Genomic DNA, 23,830 nt, shown 5'->3' with positions numbered 1-23,830 from the left:
TTATTCCGCTGCCCTAACAACCTAGATTTTTGTATCATTATAACAGATGTTCAGGCATATAGAACAAGATGTGATGTTTTTGATTAGGAGTATGTGAGTGACCGAGGGGACTCTGATTTAAAGAGTGAAAGTGCATTGGAGAGCACAGGGATGAGCTTCCTGTGTGCTGCTCCCAAACGTTACTCATCATTTACTCACTGTAGCTTTCTGCATTTCACATTATGGCACACGTGGTTTTGTTCATGCAGATAAAGAATGACTCTCTTTAAGAGACTGACGTAAAGATTCCCGAGGTACACACTATGTTTCGCAATAGCAAAAAGGGTCTTAGTGTATTTTTGGCAAGCCTCTGAACTGTGACCAAACAGTTTTTTCGCTCAGAAATCCAAAGGGGTTTGGATGACACATTAAGGAGTCATGTTTAAAATGCAGATTATGTGCCAAAAACTGTGATCGACAGGAGTTAATCTCAGGAAATATTCTGTGGAAATGAGTAAGACTCAAAGTTGAAATGCCATATATTTCACATATTGCAGTTTCAGTATTGAATCTCATCTGGAGTTCACCAATGTCTTTGCAATAGTCATCTTTTCCATTGAAAACAAGGCACTGGCCAAGGCAGAGCACTCAAAACAATGGCACTATTTGTTTAAAACTACAATCACATCCTCAAGTCAGTTGTTTTAAGCCCACCCCCTCACTCTAAACTCGAAAGGGCCGAGCGGCCTGCCCTGTATCACTCAACTGGGCATAGAAGTTGGCTAGGAATAAACTTTTTCCAAGATAAATTCCACTTTGAAATGGCCGGACTTTGGTGCAATGAAACATGAGATGATGTGTTGGGAGATGCAGACAATACTGACAGCCAAAAGCTTTGTGGTTTGAAGAACGTTTCACTGTGTGATCAAATCTAAGATCACGCACCAATGTCTGATGACGAATATGACTAAAAGATATTAATTTGTGAGTTTGTTAAAAGGAATGTTCTGGGTTCAATTCAAGATATTCAGCATCTGTAGAATGAAGAACACATTTATAAATAATAATACAATTTAAACAATTGCGTGTGAAAAATGCGTATATTTTTGTACATGAAAAATATAAGCACTTTCATATGTCAGGAATTGCACATATACGCTTTTAAACTAGAACAAAACATTTTTTTTATGACCAGTATTTATTATATTTAAAATGACTAAGTGTCCAATAACCAATAAGAACTGATTTGTATAGTTTCTTTACTTACTAATAATCAGTGTTGGGATAGTTATTTTTAAAAGTAATTAGTAAAAAGTAAAAAGTACTTGTTATGGAAAGTAATGCATTATGTTACTTTTGCATTACTTTTGCATTTACATTCGGACTGTGCTTGCTTGTTTGTTGTACTTTTGCCAAATTTAAAGGACAAAAGTGAAATGAATAAGCCTCAGATTGAAGTAAACGCAAATTCATGCCTGACTGTACAGTAGAGGGCACAGCACAAACAAACTGTTCAGTTGTTCTGCCATTCTGAATTGGGGGGTGTTTATTTAAAATTATTTATGCTTATTGGTATGGATTATTTGAATCATCGAAAGTCAGCAGCAAAGACAATGGTTAATAAAGTGAGATTAAATACATCAAATATATTTGTGTTCTTTAACATATTTAATTATTGCAGGTTTGTGTAATATTCTGTTTGCATTTCATTCTTTTCATTCATTTGGAGGAATACTGAATCTGTTTTTGTGCAAGTGAGAGGAGTAAATGCCTCACATTAAGTCTAGAACTACAATAAAATCCTGATTTTAAATATGTATAATATTTGATATTTGTTGCACATTGTATGCAAAGTTGTGCAATGCCAGTGTCGGGTGCTATACATATATACATATATATATATACTTATTTTTTATTTTTTTATTGAAAGGAGCCATGAAATTTACATTTTTAAGTCTATTGAGTCTAAACCATCAGCCTATTTTTAAACGCTTCAGAATGACTTGCCCCATAAACTTTCATTGGAAGAACATAAATGCACACATTTTCTTGTTTGTTTTTGCAAACTGAGGGATCAGTTCACTTTATTTTCTGCTGTTATCATTAGCATACCACAGATGTTTCATTCAATCCAGAGCATTCCTCTTCTGGTTACTTTAAAAAGTCTCCAAAATATAATTTAGACTTAAAAGAGAAAACAAACTGTTTATTATTAGTTACAAAATGTTTCTTTTATTTTTATAAATATAATTAATCTCTAATTTAATGTCTAAGTCTGTAGTCACAACTAAAAATCAGTTGAATAATTCCCCTTGTTTATTTTGATGGTTTTCAGCGGCATAAGTGAAGAATGCTCACGTGCCGTAACTGGATTACATCAGTCAAAACAGATGTTCGCCCGGCTGCAGATGTGGTGATTTCCTGGGAAGAATGCTGCATGTTGCACCAGCATGGACCATGTAACTTGGCTGGATGCTTTGTTTTCAGATGTGCTTGAGGTTAGCAAATAGTCAGGTGTGAAAAAGCACCTTGCGGGTTTTAAATCAAACAACATTACCATTTGTTTTATGCTTTGCATTTTGCAGCTGTTGGACACACACTGGCAAATCTTTGCATGACAAGAAATTGCACTTATGAAACCTAATTTGCACCTTGAAAATTCTTCAAGCCTTTCTTTTGAACAAAGGATCTGTTATGGAAGTTGTAACTGTGAAGTGTGTATATAAAATGTAGGGGGAAATTAAAGGGAAAGGGGGAAAGTTCATGTGGGTCTTAACCTTGCCTAAATTTCATAAACAACAACAAAAAAATATTCATTGTACATTATGGGTCAATGCAGTGGTGTCCAAAGTCGTAGACTACATTTGGTCAATTAAAATTTAGAAGTTGTAGGATTTTCAAAATTTTTAAATCAAGAAAAGTTATGACAAAAAATTAAGATTAAAATGCAGACCTATAGATAAATATGTAAATTTGTGATATTGAGCTTGTGTATCATTATCAAACCATGCAGGATAACACATTTGTGGATTATTATGAATAGAATAGAATAGAACAGAATAGAATAGAATAGAACAATGGGTAATAACAAATATCACATTAGAAAAATGCAAAACAGAAGCATTATCACTATGGTGTCAGACCTGACTTCATTTGGATGGCTTTAAAATCCTAATGCAGCCCAGTGTTCGGCTGGCATTGTATGAGTGGAAAACTGTTGAATACGCTCATCGCCTGCCTCAAATTCCTCTCATAGCTTTGGCTAGCCACTACGAAAACAGCCTCTCGCATTCATGACCCCGTGACCCTTTAACCATTATGAATCCTCTAATCGGAAGAGTTATAAGCATACAAATAGATTAGATTAGGCAATGGATATATATATGGTTGTAAAACCAAAACAAGTTTTTTAAATGAAAAAAATTCAGGGATTCCTTTTCAGAATCAGTCTGATGAGAGAAATGAAATGCATAAAACAATGTCCCCGGACCAGTCAGGGAGTTAATCTGCGCCTGGACCCAATCCAAGCTTATCTCTAGGGAGATGTTATCAGCGTCCCACAGAGACTCTACACCTATCACTATAAATGATACAGATGAATTGCTTTGCTCTGACGCATGAAACATCCTTCTGAGCTGTTTTAATGTCTGCAACTATCTCTTTTGAAAGCAGTTTGACAAATGCAGTAGATGTTAAATGCTGAAGTCCAATCCACTATTGTTTTATTTAGAATTGTTCTATAGTCTATGCAGTATATAATGCAAATACATTATAAGTTACTGTAATTAAAATTACAGTAATCCATTACTTTACTTTACTTTTTCCAGGGAAAAGTAATTGAATCACAGTTACACTACAATTACTTAGCAATAAATCTAACCCAACACTGACAGTAGAAAAAAAAAAAACTTTGGTGTATTGTTGTTAGCTTAGCAACATGCTAACAATAAAAATGATTGCAATCAATTTCGAGTCATATCTTCTGCACGCTTCACATGAGGAGAGTTTGTGTGCAATTGGTACCTTTAAAGATGGTTCCAAATCAGCCAGTTACGGGTCTCTATTTCAGGTCAGATACTGCCTTAGAAGGCAGCTGCCTATGTAGGGAACACACAGCAAGACAGTTCGAAACAGAGCTCAAGTGTGAGTGATATTGTTCTTATTCGCTCATGGGCTTCCTGCATTCTTTCACAGCATACTTTAACTTCACATACAGAGTAAACATGACTTAGGAGGAAATGGAGTAAAATGTCTCACCAACAGCATGATGTCACCTGACGGTTTTGTACAATATACAACATACAGTACAATGTACAGTAGTGTTCTTATGCACTCGTCTCAACTCCCAGCAAAAGAAATACCTCTTCCATTACTATTGCTTTAGTTTGGACGCCAACTGTTAAGAAAAAGGCTTATATCCTTTTGTCAGGTCTGCTAACAGGTTCTGTCTTGTTTAGCTTGGCGAACACACCTGCAATCTAAATACTATAAAGGCTAGTTTATTGTCAGAAAGGAAATACACAAGGAGGCCTGGACATTCGTACATAATTGAAAATGCAGGGCCCATTTTACTTCTGAAAGGCGAACCGGATCTTTTTCTTGGCAGCTTGCCACTATTCAATTGTTAACCTGCATTATTCTGAACACTCAAGTCTTTCAAGCCACCTTACTTTTCTCAAGCCAAATCATAAAATGCCAAGGAATAGCAGCGAAAAACACTCCCCCAGCAAAAGAACTGGGAAAATGTTTTTTTAAATTAAAAACTGAAAGAGTTGTAGGAAGCTTAGTGATCGTGCAGTTTGTTTATAGCCTACGTCTAGCTTTTTACTTCTGCCAATTAAAAATTCATCAAAGTTTATCATAAACTTTCGAAAAAACTAAGCTTATCATAAACTTTGATGGTCACAGAGCTTATTTTCGGCAATAATCTAAAAGCCAATGGAAAAATACTATTGGGTTTTTGTCGTGGGAACCAGGGTGATGCAAAAAGTATCGGAAGAAGATCATTTTATGACCACAGATGTGTCCGTTATCTTAATGCACTGTCAGTGTAAAATGAAATTAACTCAGTTAATTCAACTACTGATGAAGAATTGCACAAACTCAAATCTTTTCATTACTAGAGCTTCTGAGCAGGACCTTTCCTATCATCACTCTCTGTAAAAGACAGAAAATCCACAGAATGATTCAACTTCCTGCTGGAGGAGATCTCATCAACACAGCATTAGGTGACTTATTCTGACTCTCAGCATGACTCTTATTGCTTAACTCTAAGGTTTGTTCATTTAGTGGATTATTTAGTTTCAAAGGGGTTAGTAAGATAGGATAATAATCTTCCTTTACCGCAGTCTTTACTGTAAAAGGGAGGAATATTGTAAGTGAAGTCATGTGTATACAAAGCATTATGCTGCCAACAATGGCGGTAAATCCTGTTTCAAAGTCGATGCTAAATCATCGAATAAAGGATCTTTTGTGTTACATGCATGTCCCCATGGAAACGTCAATGTACTCAGACTTGTTCCTGGCCTCAGTCGTGAGGGCAAATGTTTCTCTTTCTGTTTCCACTATCTGTCACCTCCTATTGGTCTCATATTCTGAACTTTCAGACGCCATAATTATGTGTTGAGGTTACAGGGCAAGTCTTTGTTATAAGTGTTAATTTAGTACATTTTGTGTTTGTCTTGGTACTGTTAAATGTCTTTTTTTTAGTTTTTATCAGCTTTACTCGACTGATCCTGTTTTTCTTTTTTTCTATTCTTTTTTTAGTCAAGTTAGTCTAGTTTTAGTCATTAAAAATAAAATTAAAAAACATATTTTATGCATGGAGCATAATGGTTAAACTGATAATCACAATTCATTTAGCTCAAAATCTTGAATATTGAGCATGATTGGTTTCAAATTATTGCACTTTTACCTATAAGCACAAAACTCAACCATATTCTGTACATCATAAAAACTGGTAAAACTCAAAAGTTTATCTCCAGTCTATAATATTTGTTCTGCTCTTCTACTGTATGTTGAAGAAAATATAGAGAGATTTGAGGAAAGTATTTTTTTTTTCTGCAACAATATTAGATGTTGATAAAATTAGTGATGCCGTTGTCGTCTCATCGTTTTGTTTTAGTCATGGAAAAAAAGGTAATCAACGAACATTTTTCGTCATAGTTTTCATTAATGAAATGAACACTAAGGAAATGTGTTGTTTTGCCACTAAAAAGACTTTTAACACAAAAGTTTCACATTTTTCAGCCTTGAAGTGGTACTTCACAAGAATCTCATCTCATGTAATGGTTGTATAATTACATCTGCAGGCGCTAATGTTTCCCCAAACACTATGGCATGCATTGCCTCATTCATTACGAAGAGTTGCTGTTCTGCTTGGAGGATATTGGTCAAATTAACCAAAGTATTATCTAAAGGAGAGTGGGACGTCTGGGATTAGATCCACTTTGCAAATCAACACTTGCTGCGAGACCTTGCGGGCGAGACATGCAGTCTCGCTTTGGGACTACCATAACGCACCTCTAGACCAAACAAACGCAGTCTGACTAAAAAACACTAGCCCGTGTGATATAAAAGAAATCAAGAGATACGGTTTGCAGAAACCAAGGCTAATCATCAGGCTATGAGTCAAAAATGTCCAAGAGTAGAGCAGGATGGATATGAAGCAAGACAACAGATCCCAGTCAACTCTAAATGAGCCATACACTTGTTTGTATATAACTGAATTTCTTCAGTTTTGAAAGCATTCATGTGAACACATGCCTGTGGAGGTTTCCATGTCAGTTTTGTCAGAGCATCTGATATATCCCTAATGCACATTTGAAGAGGTTTAGCCAAAAATGCCTTCGGCAAAGTGAGTAAATAACACAGCTATCAGATATGAATATGTCAACATGAGGATGTGCCGGCGCAGTGATGAATTAGTTCCGTTGCGCTGAACAGTTGAAGACTTCTGTGAATTAAAAGAGAGTAGGAAAGAATGAAAGAGAGGAAAAAGCGCAGCTGTTCTCACAAGTCTCAGCGGCAGAGAGCCTAGGGCTGGGAAAACCACATCCAGCAGGGCCTGCATCCTAGATGCATATCACTGAAGTGCAAGTTTACTGAGATAGGATGCCTTGGATTCAACAAGATTTTCTAATTCTTGATGTTCGCCACGATAAATGACACTTAATTATGATTGGGATGCAAAATCCATCTATTTATTTATTAGCATGGACATTTTTACCATTGTTAGTTGGAAATTCATCGATCATAAATGAATTTTCCATGTTAAAAACAAGTCAACGTTATAAATGCAAGCACATTCGTGGAATGCTAACGATTACCGCAGAAAATTATTTCGACCAATTTTGACATTGTGACTCCCACTATTAGTGCAATTTGTTTTTTGTTTGTTTTTACAAAGTGAATCTAAATAATTTTCTATAGTAATTCAAATGTCTGCAAATGTTATCAGTAAAGCTTAAAATGTTTGGTAACTCTTTCTTTGAAAACGTTAATAAATTATGCATAGTTACAAGTATAGCTTAACACTAAACCAAACCCTAAACCTATAGTACAGTCTGAATATTACACTGCAATGAACACATAAATATATCATTTTAAAGAAGAAAAAAAAAAGCACTTTAAGGGTGTGTTCACATTTGTTGTTCGGTTTTCTTGGTTCTTTTGGTCAGGACCAAAAAAGAAAATGATACATTTAGTACTAAGTTCGCTTAGCGTTCACATTCATTTTTAAGACTGAATCTAAAGATGCAAAAAAATAAAAAAAATAAAGCTTTTATTAAGTACATTTTGTGATGGTACTTGCCGAGCATCTAAACCAATGCTGTTTGGGTTTAACTCGCTCGTTGTAAGTGTATATCATGGTATTTTTACTAGCTGAGAACTCATGAGTTTATGAATGTGTAAAGGAGTCAAAGCGGCAGGAACTTTATACACAAATGACGATCTGCAGCAAGAAGATGTGGTTCTGATGCCTGCACCGAACTGTAATGGGCAACATTGTGGAAATCTAGATATGCTTGAGCATTCTGTCCTTTTTAGGGTCGCATCTTGTGACATCACGTCCTGTTTTTGGTTCATTTGCATGTCTTTGGTCCGTGTTGCGTTCGACACCAGGTCGGTTCGCACCAGAGTTGTTTTGGAAGTGGACCGAGACTCATCTTTTCAGAGGTCTCGGTCCACTTGTTTGGTGGCACCAGGGTTCAGATGGCAGTGTTCACACTTATACAAATGAACCGCACTAACAGAGCAATCACACAAGAGTTTGTTTTAATCGAACCAAACCTGCCAATCGTAAACACACCCTAAAAGACCTAAAAATAGACTTAAACTCTCAAACACAGTTTGTATCGCAGTGGGATCTTGAGTTCAACTTTGGGCTGGGTTATGTCCTGACCCCATTGCCTCTCTCTTCCTCCACTTTCCTGTCAGTTTTCCACTGTCCTATATAATAAAGGCAAAATGCCAATAAATAAAATAAAGCAATGTTTTTGTGTCCGAAGGTGTTTGTATTCTGCCTCGGTGGCCATTCACCTGAGAGCAACAATACACTAAACAAAGCATGTAAACAAAGAGATCCATTACAATTCACTTCGTACACGTCTACTATATTTTCACACCATGTCCTATACTGTGTTCACACAATATAAGTGTGTAGAGGGAGTGCCACTGATATATCACCTATCCCAGGGCATCTGAGGCCTGTTCGGATCAAGTGTTATTTTGAAACGTGATCATCCATGAAGACACAGGAGGTTATTGAGAGCTGAATGTTTCACTTTGGCTGAGGGAGATTTCCTTACAAGCTCTGCCTCAAATGAAATGTTTTATGAACATAAGATATAAATTCTGGTTTGAAAGGCCGGTCAGATGTGGTCAGGTTTGGGAAGAGGTGAATCAAAATGGTTGCCTTTGCTTAAAAAAAAGAAGCAAAAAAACATATTTTCTTGACATCTTTGTTTAGACAGCAATTCACTGACTATACACACAGTACAGCTGACATGCTGACATTTCAATTGGCTTTTTTTTTGTTGAAAAACACAATCTTGATATTTTAGGATAAAAAGACTGTTCCAGACTTCAAAATGGGCCACTGTGTCAACCACGAATATGTTACAGGCTCAATAAACAGCGTTTTCTTGCATTAGTGTGCATTTTAGCGTATGTGCGTCAGGAGCTGCTGGCCTAAAACTGTCATCCTGTTTCTCAATGTTTTCCTTTACCGTTTTCTTTTTTTTCCCCCTTTAAGGTTTGCTAAATATACACCTCATGGAATAATAAATGGAAACAGCACTTTTCAATTCAAAGGGTCTGAGAACAAGTACCTGAACGTCTAAGAATATTTCTAAAAAAAACAATAACAACTATTCTACATCCTCCCAGATTGTCCGTCTAATACACATACACGAGTCACTAGATATCAGATGCGAAGGGTTCATAAGCAGTGTTATTGCAATAGGACCACAGGCACTGTTTGATCAAATAGTCAAATATTTGAGTAACTGTTTGACGCTTTACACAGTACAGGTTCTGTTTGCTGTGTTATTGCTTCTGTCAAAATCCTGTACAATGTGTTCCCTCCAATATTACACCTCAGTGATTTCCAATAGTGAATGAAATATAACCACCAATGAATGCCAGTGTGACGCACCACACAGTCAATGTCGTGATGCTGTAATTTTGACCAGCTCGATTAATTTTAATCAAACATACATTTAAAATACAGTGGCATGAATACAACGATTATAAGCATTGTTCTATTTTTGATCATTTTGATATCTATTTTGATATTTAATTTTGATCATTTTGGGGGCATAAATACAAATGTCCTTAAATCTAAAATACATATAAATATAATAAAATATATATATAATAAAATAATATAATATAAATAAACTCTTTAAAATGGTGTTTTTGAGATTGAAAACCTTAAGTAACCTAATATTTTTATTTCTTAACCCTTGTGTTCTGTTCGATTTCTGTGTACTCCCCTTATGGACCGGGTCAAATTGACCCTAATTGGATTCAATACAATTCCTCAAAAATCACACTATGAAAAACAACAAAGATTTAGATACAAACTGTAAACTTTTAATATCAACATTTGTCAAACATTACAAAAACATTATATCTGAAAATATGATTTATGAAAATGTTTTTAAAACATTTTTTTAAACAGTTTTGTTTTGACAAAATTGGAAAATAAACAGTATACTGATTTTTTTTGCATATATATTTTTTTCCTTTTTTCTTCTTTTTTTTTTTTACATTTTATGCTTTGAACATCGTAACTGAACAAAAAAAATTGCTGTATAATGAAAATTTTTCATTTTCCTAAGTTAACTTTCCCTAGTTTCCTAAGACCTATTTTCCTAGTTTCATTATTCACTCACTGGGAAGTGAGAAACCAAACATAACAAAAACAAACATCAAATAAATGTTTTTTATTTATTCTTTGGCTCTGTGAAGCTGCCTTTGAAAATCCTACATAAAAGTTTTGGTTAAAAGCTAGGTATTTTAGATATTTTGAATATTGAAATGAGAGCTTATTTTACTATCTGTGTCTGACAAAGATTTTCATCTGTAATTTGCAAATAATTCTGAACACTGTAATTTTATCTTTTTCAAGTGTGTTTGGTTAGGGTTAGAGCACTTTTGGATGCACATGCACGTTAGAACTGGAGTTGAAGTGCCCTGACATATAGAAAATAAAAGTTTTTATTTTGTATCTGTACAGTTGCTTTTGAATGGCTGTCTATGAGGGTCAAATTGACCCGCGAACACCACAAACGTAACAGTAATTTTGTTTGTATATGTCAAAACACATCAGCATGTTGAAACTTTGCATGCATGTTCATCATGATAAATGAGAAAAAGTCACAAAATATCAAGAAAAAAAACAAAGGTTAACCAGTATTTCCAACAACTTGAAAATCGAAACGGGTCAAATTGACCCGCAACATAACACAAGGGTTAATTTTGTTAAAATATTATTAATATTTATACAATTATCACCAAATCCAAGTCGTCTCTTAAAATATCAGACAAGTTTACCTTTTTAGGATAGTTAAATGTTGTGGGGGTTTTTTCATTCATAAAAAATGTAAGCGTTTGTTTGGTAATAAATAAATCCTATATATATATATATAGTATATATATATATATATATACAGTATATGTGTGTGTGTGTGTGTCTATGTGTGTGTGTGTGTGTGTCTATGTGTGTGTGTGTCTATGTGTGTGTGTCTGTGTGTGTGTGTATATATATATATATATATATATATATACACACAGATATACCATTTCTAAGAACTTGGCAATTAGTTTTAAACTAGAATTTGTTCCCTTTCCCTACCTTGGAATAAATAAAAGGAATTACATAGTGGTCTTTTCTATTGGTCAATTAAATGTGATGAGGAATCATGTGGGATTTACAGAAACTGCAGCTTCTCACGTGAAGCCACACCCTTCTGAGATGTCAAGAACGACAAGGAACGTTTATTTTTTTCCAGCCTGGATTCCAAGGTCTCTTTCCACCATAGTGGCTCACTCAATAATGGAAATACTATAAACTCCATGACGTGCAGGTTCAATGCGCCATTTCCGGGGGACATTCATGAGTTTCCAAACATAGACTTCACGTGAGCCGGCAAACGTCACAGAATTAGCATGTGTGATAACATGCAGAGAAGATAAGAGACCATGTGTGGCAAGAAAGAAAGAAAGAAAGAAAGAAAGAAAGAAAGAAAGAAAGAAAGAAAGAAAGAAAGAAAGAAAGAAAGAAAGAAAGAAAGAAAGAAAGAAAGAAAGAAAGAAAGAAAGAAAGAAAGAAAGAAAGAAAGAAAGAAAGAAAGAAAGAAAGACTGTCACAGGTAATCACAGCGTTTATCTCTAAATAGATTCTGGCCATTTCAAGCTCGGTCGCTGTCATCGCAATCAGCGTACAATCAAACTGTCAGAGCCGCCACACGACTGTGAACGACAAAGGAGCTCAAAAACATGACACTTCTGTCACACAGCTCTTTCCTTTATAGCAGTCGCATGGAGAAACATTCAAAAACTGCTTGAAGAAAACCCTCATTGTTCTCTGCCAAAGAGAGAGAGTCACTCCAGCAAAATGAGGCACTGACTTCTTCGCCAGTTTTAGGAAACTGCTCAACAGTTTATCAAAGCAGGAGGTCTGCTTTTTTCCCGACAAACTCGTTTGACTTTCTCCGCAGCTCTTGAAACTCCAACCGCTTCAGCAGATGTGATTCTAGGAAAAGCCAATCACCGGGGAGAGGCATCAAGACCCAGAAACAACCAGCCTTCACATGCTGAAGGCCCCTTAGTAACGGACAGTTTTTCACAATCGCCCTCCCGGGAACTCGATGATGTGGAGCCATGAGTGGGCTCCGGTAACTCATGAAAGAGCGTTCAGGACGGATGATGAAAACTTAGCAGAGGTGGAGGAGGAAGTATGCAGATATTAAAGACAGGAAATTGACGCTGGGCATTAGGTTTTGCTGAGAGAAATCACAGCCGGCCGTCTGCAAAACCGATCACTGGGTCATGCAAAGCGTGTGCAAACAGTGTGGGAGCTCGATGACAGATGAGGACAATGAGACAGCAGATCAGCATTGGTGAAGAGATTGGGATGTTTTTTTGCAGCTCACTTTATAGTGTAAACAATAATGCACACATAGAATAAACATTTTTGAGACAAAAAGTCATGGTGTCAGGCACGTGGAGTGAGTAGGTGGTGGACTTGTCAATGGAATCAAGAAATCAGAAAAAAACTGTAATTTCCATTTTACACTATATTTATGTAGAGGTGTATAATCATTTAAAAAGCAAAAATTATCCCATGGAATCTGTTTTTTGGTGATTAAAAACCTTAAAGGAATAGTTCACCCAAAAAATGAAAATTCTGTCATCATTTACTAGTTCAGACTGTCAGTCCAAATCCAATTTTTATGCAAATCTGATTGGAATTCCGATCAGATTTAGAGTGTGAACGGTTAAAAATCGCATGAAATCCAATCTTTACAAATCCGTTTCAAGCTACATTCATATGTGGTTTGAAATCATACGCCTTGAAATCGCATTTCTGGAAATCAGTCTCAGTCTGAACGATCTGATCTGATTTTGCGTGGTTTACGTGCCGCGAGAAAGTCACATAAAACATCAGACGTTGTTATAGGAAACATGCTGAAAGTCGCTGCCGAAACAATGCTGTGTTGTTGCAAAGTGCCGGACGAGGAGAAAATTACAATATAACGGAGACATATTTTGAAACCGGCGGAGACAACAGCGTGGAAATAGCTGTGCATACCAGCCTCAGAAGACGCAGTAGTCCAGCGCGACGGCATTGTACAATTTAAATAAGACAACATCTCTATTGCAAACCCCTCCATGTTGCGGTGGTTGCTGTTATTGGCGCATGCCTACCAACGCAACGTCATTGCCATAGAAACCAATGCAGATATTATAGAAAACGACAGAGCTGCATGGACACACAAATCGGATCTGAACAGTTGCGATACACAGTGTGGACATCCATAATTTTAGATCACAAATAATCGGATTTGGACTGACAGTGTGAACGTAGCCTAAGACTTTCGTTCATCTTCGGATCACAAATGAAGATCTTTTTAATGAAATCTGAGAGATTTCTGTCCCTCTGTTGACAGCCTAAGCAACTACCACTTTGTCACTTCAAAAAGTTCATAAAGAGATTGTAAAACTAATCCATATGAATTGAGCGGTTTAGTCTAAACTTTATGAAGAGACTTGATCGCTTTATATGATGAACATTTAATTTAGGCTTTTATTTACATATAAACATTCATAAACTCACACATCAATTGTGGTAAACGGAAGCTCAAGCATGTTCGCTTGACGTGCGACAACCAATGAGGTTCATTCTCGTGTTACACAGCACGTTTGAGCTTTATCAAGAACCAATGAGGTTCATTCTCGTGTTACGCAGCACGTTTGAGCTTCTGCAAGAACCAATGAGGTTCATTCTCGTGTTGCGCAGCACGTTGGGAGCTTCAGCAAGAACCAATGAGGTTCATTCTCGTGTTGCGCAGCACGTTTGAGCTTCAGCAAGAACCAATGAGGTTCATTCTCGTGTTACACAGCACGTTTGAGCTTTATCAAGAACCAATGAGGTTCATTCTCGTGTTACGCAGCACGTTTGAGCTTCTGCAAGAACCAATGAGGTTCATTCTCGTGTTGCGCAGCACGTTGGGAGCTTCAGCAAGAACCAATGAGATTCATTCTCGTGTTGCGCAGCACGTTTGAGCTTCAGCAAGAACCAATGAGGTTCATTCTCGTGTTACACAGCACGTTTGAGCTTCTACAAGAACCAATGAGGTTCATTCTCGTGTTGCGCAGCACGTTTGAGCTTCAGCAAGAACCAATGAGGTTCATTCTCGTGTACTTCTGCAAAAAAAGGGGGGGGGGGGGAGCAATAGGTCATACAATTATTAAAATTTTGTTATATTATCATAATTTTAAAAAACTCAAGAAATAAAGACAATAAAGTACAACATCAAACTGACATAATTTTGAGTTTGTTGATTTTTACATTACAACCCAAGTACTAGGGGCCGGTTGCACCAGCTGTGCGTAAGTTACAACTTAGCCTAGTTTTGACGTAAATGGGCACTAAGTTACAACTTACGCTGCGCACTACTAAATATTTTTACGTTGCACCATTAAACTTAGTTTAAACGTAACTCTACGATCCAACTAAATATTTACGGCAGCCTCCGATCGGGAGTAACGGTTGGAATAAAATATCAGACAGACTGAACTGCATCAATAAGCTCTTCTTTTACCTGACAGACTTCAATTCTTTAGACATATATGATAATGCTGACATTTACACTCGCTTACATTTTAAGAGAGAGAACATTATGTGAAAAGATTCCTTTGTTAGCAGCTCTTTAACACGAACCCGTTTATAAACAGCGCTGCTGTGTGCATCGGTCCATGTTGTGCATTTCAAATATCAGTCATAATTAATAAACGTAATTTCTTGTTTTTTGTATCAATATTTATTTATTGATCCTTATTAATTTAATTTCAAATACAGTTTCTGAATGTTATTTATATATAAAAACACGTATGTTATTCATGATCAAGTATCGTATTAAATGGAAACTTATTTTTACCGTTAGTAACGTGAGGCAAAAGAAGTTAGAATGAAGGATAAACTGAAATTCACGGCATTTCAACACAACTTCTGCTCACGTATTTGAAGGCTGACTATTGGTCCATCGAGGCTAAACGTCATACTATGCGACTACGCATTACTTTACGGAGAGTTTACGACCTACTAGCTACGTTCTACCTTACGAACAAATGGTGCAACGGAATAAAGTACAGAGTTAGTTACAAACTAGCTAGTAGTTACTAAGCCTCTAGTGTGGACTTTACGTTACAATTTAAGAAAGAACTTACGAACGGCTGGTGCAACCCTACCCAGGACCCTAGGTACTTCCATTGTTCCCTAGGTTCAGATTTTTTTTTTAAATATATATTTTTTGTGTGTTCCACTGAAGAAAGAAACCTAGGTTTTTCCATTGTATATAAAAAACATAGACATTTTTTAAAATATATATATATTTTTTGTGTGTTCCACAGAAGAAAGAAAGTCAGAGTTTTGGAGTTTAGGGGAGTAAATGATGAAATAAATGAATAATTACGCTGCATGGAAAGTCCTGTTGTCTAGCCGTCTGAGATTGTAAGACACCAGGACTAATTGTTGTCTATCTGGCTAAGTGCTCATGATGATGATAATTGTAAAATGAAAAGTTAATGGAGTTTTGAAGTTTAAGCGTTTTTCTCCTGTTCTTTTCTCAAAATTATGGAATGCATTTTGAATTAGCCAAACCTCAGGCAAGTGGCAGAAAACGTCCAGTTAACTCGGGCTTTGGTGTCGCTAGCACCATGCTGTACCTGTTGAACTACAGAAAGGATGCAGGCTCAAAGCATTCCTTTGCAACGATTTTTATTTACTGAGAAGTTGTTAGAGTCAGAGAGAGTAAGAGACAGAGAGAAAGAGCTGTCATCGCTGGTAAAGTCGCATGACGCCAACAATCCAGTGCCAAACACGGTTCCCATGTCTATTAACGGACCACGATGTTCCAGAAAATCCAACTGTACATGTTATTTCCATTATTCTTATCTGCCATGACCGTGCGATGAAATGACGCCTGGCGGATTAACGCAACGGTCCTCCATCTTGGAACGTCCTGAGGCGGGGGAGGAGGGTAATGGGAAAGAAGAGCAGTATCACATCTCAAATTCATCTCACAATTAGGGGAAAATACAGGGTTGATGTATTTCCCAAGATCACTGGCTAAACAATTCATAATCCCAATGGAGAACATTGATGGTCTCCAGCCATTAGTGGAAGGACTGAAAATGATGGCTTTTGAAGAAGGATAAGTGACTACAATAGAGGACAATCGGATTATGGTGCATTTATCTGCTACATGACCAATCAAAAAGATTATTTATCATAATAAGCTGAATTGGCAGACCTGAAGAACATGGAGTGATGTGCAATCTGTGTTTTGAACATTAGGCGAGTCTATAATTATGCACATGGTCTTTCTTTAATAGATTTTATCAGGTCTCAGCGTTGGCAAGGATATCAGGGTGTTTTCCAGAGAAATCTGAATGGTTTGATGCCTGGGGCTGAGGCAAAACTCCCACAAGAGAGCAAAACAAATCCATGTTCGACCTTCATCATTAACAGTTCCAGGAGAAAAATCTGAATTTTCAGTAAGTGAGAGAGACCTGAGATGAACAGGAATTCCACATGGAGAGATAAACCTGGATAAACGTAAAGGAATTGATGAAATGAAAAAAAAAGAGAATATACTCATTCAAAACAGACTTCCTTTAATGCAGGTTTTTTTCCTGCATTGAAAATATTTTGGCAACCAACACAATTTTTGTCCCGCCAAAGGCTTATTTGGGCCTTCTCCACACTAATACGTTTTGGTTTGAAAACGCATCTTTATCTCTCCGTTTTGAACTTCCATCCACATTGCGACAGCGTTTTTGTCAACGAAGACGGAGCTTTCCCATGTGGACATGTTAAAAAACGACGTTTTTGCGTTGCAGTGTTGACTGTGAAAACGGAGGTATTTGAAAACGATGACACGTTTAGTCATGTGACGCATATCGTACACAGATATGGTTATACCGGCATTGTAGTGCCTGCTATATACTTTCATAGTGTTGCTAAAGAGAAATGCTCCTTTGTACAGTCTTCATATTGCATTCCTGCAAAGATGACTGAAATTTTACAATTGCTGGTCTTCTGGCAAAACATGATGACAATTATGTTTTAGACCATGTGATTTTAGCAAATTTTGAAATTAATATTAACAAAGGTTAATAAATGCTGTAGAAGTGCAGTTCATTGTTAGTTCATGTTAACTAATGTAGTTCACTAAAGTTAACTAATGAAACCTTATTGTAAATGGCATGAGGATGAGTAGATGATGATAGACGTTTCATATTTGAGTGAACTATCCCTTTAATGGACACTCTTGAAGATCATGCTCTTATTCACTGATGCTCTGGAAAGTTCCTAAGCACGCCTTACACAACATGCCAGCGACTGGATAAGGAAGGGTACAGCACATGAGGACTGTTTTGTTTAGCTGTTTTGAAATATTTAGGAGATCTGTCTTTTGGCTCACAAACACAAGCAAGTTGCAAATGATTAGATGAGGCCTGACTCAACAAGAAGACTCTTCGATGAAGACACACAATCGGACCGTCTAGTGCATATAATCTGACACACTAAAGGTATTCCAAGAATTCCCAAGATTAATCAAAAGATAAATTATATGTTTGTGTGATTATATAAAACATTTATCCTGCAGACTTTTCAAATTCTGAATGTTTTTACAAGGAACTAAAAAAAAGGACAGTTCACACGAAAAAGAAATGGAAATGAAGACTGAAGTCACTTTTATATAGCGCTTTATTCAAAGCACCTTCATATTTTTTTTCCACATTTTCAAAGCTTTAAAGCTTCATATTAATAATAAACAGGAATTTTTTTTTAGAAAAGTTGTTCAATTTCAGCTATAAAGTAGCGGGAGACAATTGTGTCATTATTCTGCTTAATATAGTTCAGTGTTGTTTCAATTCAGTTCAATGTTGCAAAGTTCATCAATTATGAAATTAGTTCAATTCAGCTATAATAGTGTCATTATTCAGCTCAAGTCTGTTTAAAGTTGATTCAAATCGATACAATAACAGTGTTGTTTAGATATTCTGTCTGGTTATGTTCAGACTTCAGGCAAATCAGATTTTTTCTCCAATCAGATCTTTTCAGGCAGACTGTCCACACTATTATTAAGTGATCAAATAAGATTTACGAGTCCAGATATAACCAATCTATCTGCATGGGTTGCTTTAGTAATGGCGTAGACATACACACGTATGTGCCGAGGCTTTCAAAGCAAAAATGGAGATGCATCATCTCGCTCCTCAAATCCTGTCGTGGTGCAAAACTAAGACTACACTGTAAAAAAAATCTGTAGAAATTACAGTAAGTTGCTTGCCAGTAACTTACTGTAGATTTAAATTGATGTTATTTACTGGCAACAGTTTGTTCAAAGTTAAATGAACATTAAACATAAACATTAACAAGTCTTTATCTTTACAGAATAAAACTAAAATAACAGCCTCATGCAAAGCATTCTGGGAATCAAAATCTGAAGGAAAAAAAAAACAGAAAAATTGTTGATGAAGATTTCTGGTTCCCAGAATGCTTTGCATTAGATTGTTATTTTATAATTGTATTCTGTAAAGACAAAGACTTGTTAATGTTCAATGTTCATTTAACTTTGAACAAACTGTTGCCAGTAAATATACATCAATTTAAATCTACAGTAAGTTACTGGCAAACAGCTGCATAACTACAGCCATTTTTTTAGTGTAGACTGAAATATACTCTGATAGTCACGGCCGAAATCTTTGGACACAGGTCTACTGTTGGAATACCGTATGATTTCGGCATTTCCTGACCAGTTTTGACGATATCATTTTGTGTATGTTAAGAGTGATGCAAAAAACTATTTAAAATCCGATTTGAGCAGAGCCAGAGCATTCAGACTCAGACCCATCTGTAAAAATCGCATTGGAATTGCATTTCAAACCACCTCCAAATTTGTTTTCATGTGTTTTTTTTTTGTGTGTTTTTTTTGCTGTCCAGACCTGGATCTGGATTTTTGTTGGCAGTCTGAACATAGCCTAAGCAATTTTGAAGAATGTTTCAACTGTTTTTGTCCGAACAATGAAAATCATTGGGGTCCAGTGTTGTTTTGGACCCCATTGACTTTCACTGTATGGAATACAAAACATTTTTCACAATATCTTGATTTGTGTTCCATAGAAGAAATAAAGTCATACAGGTTTGGAACAAAATGCTTTAAGAAACTATATTATGGTGAAAAAAGAGGGTGAAATACTAATGTAACTTGTTCCTTTGGACTGTTAAATAGAGAAGGATGACCTCACAAGAGATTTTATCTTAACTTCGTGAGAAGAGCAGCATTTTACTAAAAACCATAATTAAGACGGACTTTTCCAGACATACTGTACAGTGTACAGTACATAAACATGACAAACCTCATTCCTACACCTTTACTACTAAACCAGTCAAAGCCCCAGACCCGGCAAACACAACTAAACCTCCTCTCACACGTATTTGTATGCTTTAACTCTGAGTCACCTCTGAGCCGCCCGGATGAGAGTTACAAGTGTGTGAAGAAGACCTGTGAGAAACACTCTCTCAGATGGACTAGATTAAATCTCAGTGCCTGTAGGCAAAACCAATTTAAACATACAATGAAGGCATGTTATTAGGGACTTTCTCATTTTGGAATAAATTGGGTCCAATGAAATTCGAATAAAACACAAGAAACTTGAGTTTAAAGAATACAAGCTTATCCATTTTGATATGACAAGCTTTGCTGTATAGCCCATCCCCTTTTTCAGAAGAAATTAGGAGTTGTGTCTGTACTATTGGGGATTTATGCTTTTAAGCTACTTTTATTCAGGTGGCAAAGTACAATAAAAATAAATTCCAGCATCCGTACCCACATTTGACTCTTACTGCACTGGTGATTGAGGTGACCACCTGAGAGACATTTAGGTCACAATGAGGCTGGACGGTAGAGGTCAATGCCAAACTAAATGAAAGATACACTTGAAAGTCTATGTTGCACGTGGCCGGACTGATGACCAAATGTGGGACATTTTACTGAACATTCAAATATAGCTCAACACGGTGCACCTTGGAATATGGGCTAGTAAACGCATTTTTATCTGGTATTCAGATGGATAGTCTATGAAGACTAAACAGCTGTTTCGGTCTTAAATATAACAGATAGCTGCAGCATCTCTCTGACCTTGAGCGAGGCACAACAGGGAGCCCGAAGACATTATAGGACGTCACGACTGTCCTCATTGACACTATAATACCCGTCCTCTAAACCACTATGGGGTCTGGAAAACTGGCAATCAGTGGATTTCACAATGATAATGAGTGACCATGTAAACCTACTTGTTCAATATACTCCCATATAAATTGCAATGTAGTAGAAAGCAAAAGGTACCCAATTCAAACAAACAAAAATCTGCATGACAAGGTAACGTCACTGATGACTGTCGAAGCAGAACTTATATTAAAGGAAGGTGATTCCTCTCTTGGCACCGTGACTGTAAACCTGAATGAGTCCTAATGAGGAAGCAGACTGTAATAAAGTGATTTGTGTGTGTCCCATCTGTCAGTATTGGCAGAGCCATGTGTTTACACACAGTACACCCCTGAGACTGTCTAAATAATATGCAGAGTGACATATAAACACACTTTAAACAAATCTAATAAACGTGACAAACTCTAAAACTAACATCATAGATTAAATAAATGGCTTTAGTTAATTGGATTCATATCAAAGAAAATGTGGTGGACCTGCACATTAGCACACATTTTAAATAACCTAATGAAGCTTCGTGTAATATGAAGTCAAATATAATATTTAATATGACTGAATTTACCCGACTACATTTCGTTAAACTGACAAAAGTCATTTCCAGGGTTGGATCAGGTAGAAATCCTTCAGGTAACAACTACACTCATTCAATAATAAAAATAAAAAAAGTCAACACATTAAAATTAAAAACTGAATTTCAAATCAAAGTGATTCCAAATTCATAACCTGCTGCTGTTCACTGGAGTTTTTCAACCACTTTGATTTTAATTTTTAATTTTTATTTTTTTATCAATTGAAACTTAAAAGATGGAAAAGAAATAATGTGGTAAATGCTGAGATCAACATTAACTAATATTAATAAATGCTGTACATTGTTAGTCATGTTAACTAATGTTAACAAACGAAACCTTATTGTAAAGCGTCACCATTATGTCATAACCGTCGCCTTATGCTGTTAAGTTTTTTCATACTTGTCAAGTAATATTTTGACTTGAATAAAACCTGTCAATTTGCCACATGAAGCACATTTTAGATTATTATTAAAGCTGTTTTAGAAGTAGTTCAAGGCAATATCCTCTTCTCTTCGCCTCAACTGTGCAATATAAATCACGCCAGTTCACTAATGAACGCAAAGAAATCACAACCTTATTAAAAGTATGGGGTGGGGTTGTTATGGTGCCTTAAAATTTGGGCTGGTAAGTCAAAAGTTGAAGGTTCAAAAACACATGGACTGATCCCTGTGTGAACTATAGACTCAACCTCAGGTTGCTCCAGGAGGAGTATTATTATCTGTAAATGTCACGTTCAATAAAAACGTAATTGAAAAGACTGATATAGAGTCCAGTGTAAGTTCTCTGTGGGACAGTGAACACAAACTTCCACTGTTCTCACGCTGACCGACGGAGGTTCCTCTAAGCGCACGCACATCTCTGAAGGTATGCGCGACGATCCCATCAAGATCTACCGGAGATCAAGAGGAAGGTTTAATCATACACAACAAGCCGTTTCATAGTACTGAGTGTCTCCTACCTTTCTTTTCCGGCGTCGCACAGAAGCTCCCTGAGAGCAGTAAGGTAAAAATCAATCCGAGCTCAGTTGGTCCTGCCATTTCTTATGTTTCAAACCTCTCAGACTTCACTCCATAGTTTGAAGAGCTCTTCTTTCAGGGGGTTTCTAAATGTACAGAGATCTTGCCTTCTCGTCTTCTTGAGAAAGCTCGCTCGACTTGGCTTGTAAACTTTGACAGCTCCTCCTCCGCGCTCGCGAGCCTCGGCAGTGATAGAGTCGCGCGCTGCTGGACAGAGCCGCGCTCGCGCTCGTGACGTCAGCGGCGGGGAGGATCGTGCGCGTGCAGTTCAGACGGTGTGCTTCAGGTAGAGGCTACAGTAGCCTACTTATTTGATCTGAGAGTTTGTGACATTAATTTACACTACCCCTAATTTACTCAACCTCAAGCCATCCTAATATGTATATGACTTTCTTTCTTTCTTTCTTTGGGCCAGCTGTAGTTTAAGCTAACACCTGGTATCAATAACTTTAGCAATTTCAAGTCACCTCAGTGATCATGTATGATATTGAGTTCACCCGTTTATTGATTACACTGTAAAAAAAAATCCAGTTGTTTTTACAGAAAAAATTGGCAGCTGTGGTTACCAGAACTTTACCGTCAAAAATACGGTATCAACGTTTTTGGTTTTACAGATTTAACTTAAAATTTACAGTAATAAACCGTAATTCATTATCTGATATAATGATAATTTAGCAACCTATTGAAGTATTAATATCTGTTTTGTACCATTGTAATACACTGTCAACCAACAATCATCACAGCAGTGATGAGAGTCACATAAATCAAAGTTAATACTATTATATTGAAGCTGCACAGTGTTATTCGCACAAACATTAAACATCATAATGGTAACACACATGACATTTTAAAAATGCAATAAACATTAATTTAACACATTAAATGTAACATAAAACCCTATTGTACATAACTGATTAGAAAAGAACTAAGAAAACTAAGAACATTGTTATTTCAACAAAAATAAATCAAATGTGAAGTGTCACGCAGGGAATTGTGGGAATGTCAATTTACAGTTTTTCACTGTAAATTATATAATGAGTTGTTCTTTTCACTTTCAAAAACTGTAAATTTAACGGTATTTTACAGTAAAATTACATTAAATGTACCGTTAGATCAATCACAGTTATTTACTGTATATAGTAAGGAAACTTTCTGTTAACCAATTAACAGTTTTGCACTGTAGCATGTAGTCTTTTACCGTTAAAATCACGATCATTTTTTACAGTGCACCACATTTTGAAACACTCTCAACCCCTCTCAACCCCCTTTTAAAAATAAAAATAATCCAGTATGCTTGTGTCCCAGTTTCAAAAGGATTTCAACAAATTCCCAGATTTGCCAAGATACTGTAAGTCTGATTTGCCAAGTTTGTAATCAAGTCAGAGATTTAATAGGAACTCCAACATCTCTTGTCCAGGACCAAATTATCTGAACTGTTCTATCCATATTAATTGTATTGTTCTAGTCTTACTAATTAACACTTAACACTTTCTAATTTATTTCCATTCTCAAGGAATATTGTAGGAGACACATCAGAGTTGATTTGTAAATTTAAATATTAAAATATAATAATATATAATAATACCTGAGAATTTTCCTGATCGATGAAAAAGTATGTTTCTTTGTAAATAAGCACACATTTAGAACATTCATTCAAGACTATTTACACATAAACATGACAGCAAACATGAATTTGAAAGTAATGATAAACAGGTTGTAGGAGAGATGGTATAATCTT

At 36.3% G+C, this 23,830-nt stretch overlaps 1 protein-coding gene across 2 annotated transcripts in view; it reads right to left on the bottom strand.

Moving 5' to 3' along the window:
* Positions 1-22,294, bottom strand: part of egfra (epidermal growth factor receptor a (erythroblastic leukemia viral (v-erb-b) oncogene homolog, avian)) — a 71,170-nt gene extending 48,876 nt beyond the window's left edge. For both annotated transcript variants that reach the window (XM_056264542.1, XM_056264552.1), the window contains exon 1: positions 22,035-22,294. In XM_056264542.1, the coding sequence (XP_056120517.1) occupies positions 22,035-22,113 (79 nt within the window). In that variant the 5' untranslated portion in view covers positions 22,114-22,294. The remainder of the gene's footprint in view (positions 1-22,034) is intronic.
* Between the last annotated feature and the right edge of the window lie 1,536 nt (positions 22,295-23,830).

The sequence above is a fragment of the Rhinichthys klamathensis genome, unplaced genomic scaffold, assembly GCF_029890125.1.
Source record: "Rhinichthys klamathensis goyatoka isolate OS25496 unplaced genomic scaffold, OSU_Roscu_1.1 h1tg000011l_1, whole genome shotgun sequence".
In the NCBI taxonomy this organism is placed as follows: domain Eukaryota; kingdom Metazoa; phylum Chordata; class Actinopteri; order Cypriniformes; family Leuciscidae; genus Rhinichthys; species Rhinichthys klamathensis.
The sequence above is the reverse complement of the archived record's forward strand: the minus strand, read 5'-3'. Positions and strand labels throughout refer to the sequence as shown.